The 1218-nt window shown below is 34.0% G+C and overlaps 1 protein-coding gene across 1 annotated transcript in view; it reads right to left on the reverse strand.

Moving 5' to 3' along the window:
• ERLEC1 (endoplasmic reticulum lectin 1) overlaps positions 1–1218 on the reverse strand; it is a 39851-nt gene that overhangs the window by 32475 nt on the left and 6158 nt on the right. Inside the window, 1 exon segment of the mRNA XM_012649841.1 lies at positions 806–886. Within this exon segment, the coding sequence (XP_012505295.1) occupies positions 806–886 (81 nt within the window).

Genomic DNA, 1218 nt, shown 5'->3' on the forward strand with positions numbered 1-1218 from the left:
GGTCTTGCTCTGTCACCCAGGCTGGAGTTCAGTGGTGTGAAGAGAGCTCACTGCAGCCTCCAACTCACGGGCTCAAGCTATCCTCCTGCCTCAGCCTCCTGAATAGGTGGACTACAGGTGCTACACCACCATGCCCAGCAAATTTTTAAATTTTTTGAACAGATGAGGTCTTGCTAAGTTGCAGGCTGGTCTGAAACTCCTAGCCTCAGGCAATCTTCTTGCCTTGACTTCCCAAAGTGCTAAGATTACAGGTGTGAGCCACAGCGCCCATCCCTGAATTACTTTTTGATATCTGAAGTAGCTGAGCAGATTTCCTCTAGGATTTACAATAAGCTTTCATTAAATGACACTTATAATTATGCCTCAGAAAAATGTGAAATTTCTGAAGCCTATTCATTATTTCTACTAATCAGCAATATGTGAGAATTTTGTGAAGGAAATAGGTCTGGAATATGACTGGAGTCCGTAATAACTACTTAGGTTAGGAATAATTTTCTACCTATCTTAAAAAATAATTAGCATTTTAAACAAAAATTCTATTATTAATTAGACTTTCCATCGAACTGAAAAACATTCAAGATAATTTTGTAAGTGATATGACTTGATATTGGTATAACTGGGTGTCTACTGCATACAGTGTACAAAAACTTAAATGAACAAAATACCATTAAGAAATAACTTAGATTTATACCTAATTTAAAATCTGATACAACATAATAAAGTAAGAGGAAACATAGAAGTATTTAAGTGTCTATTGGTTGTTGGAAATTTATTTTCCAGTTATCAAGTGAAAATAAATACATACTCTGTAGGAACAACTGCTTTGTTTAAATAGTGGTTCCAAAAGTTCTCTTGGATTAGGGCCTTTATATTCCTTTTCTTCTTCCTACAAAAAAATTAGAGTTTAATACTTATGATTTTTCTAGAACTTGACCCAATTCTGCTGAGTCAAATCACAAATGCTTTGGAAATAAAAGAGGAAAAAAGTTGGAATCTTTAACAAGATCCTATGGTAGGCCACTTCTTTCAAATGAATTGAAGTATGAAATATGGAGCCAGAGAATAATCTTCCATAGTAGTCATTCTTTCTTCTCTTAAAAAAAGGTTTTTAAGTATCAGTTTCCTGAATAATTCTTATAAACCTATTTCAGAATTTTTAAAGCTTGACCCCAACAAATTCTAGCTATAAAAGCCTTAGAATAGTTGAATATTATAGGA

Source organism: Propithecus coquereli, unplaced genomic scaffold (genome assembly GCF_000956105.1).
Source record: "Propithecus coquereli isolate 6110/MARCELLA unplaced genomic scaffold, Pcoq_1.0 Scaffold305, whole genome shotgun sequence".
Taxonomy (NCBI): domain Eukaryota; kingdom Metazoa; phylum Chordata; class Mammalia; order Primates; family Indriidae; genus Propithecus; species Propithecus coquereli.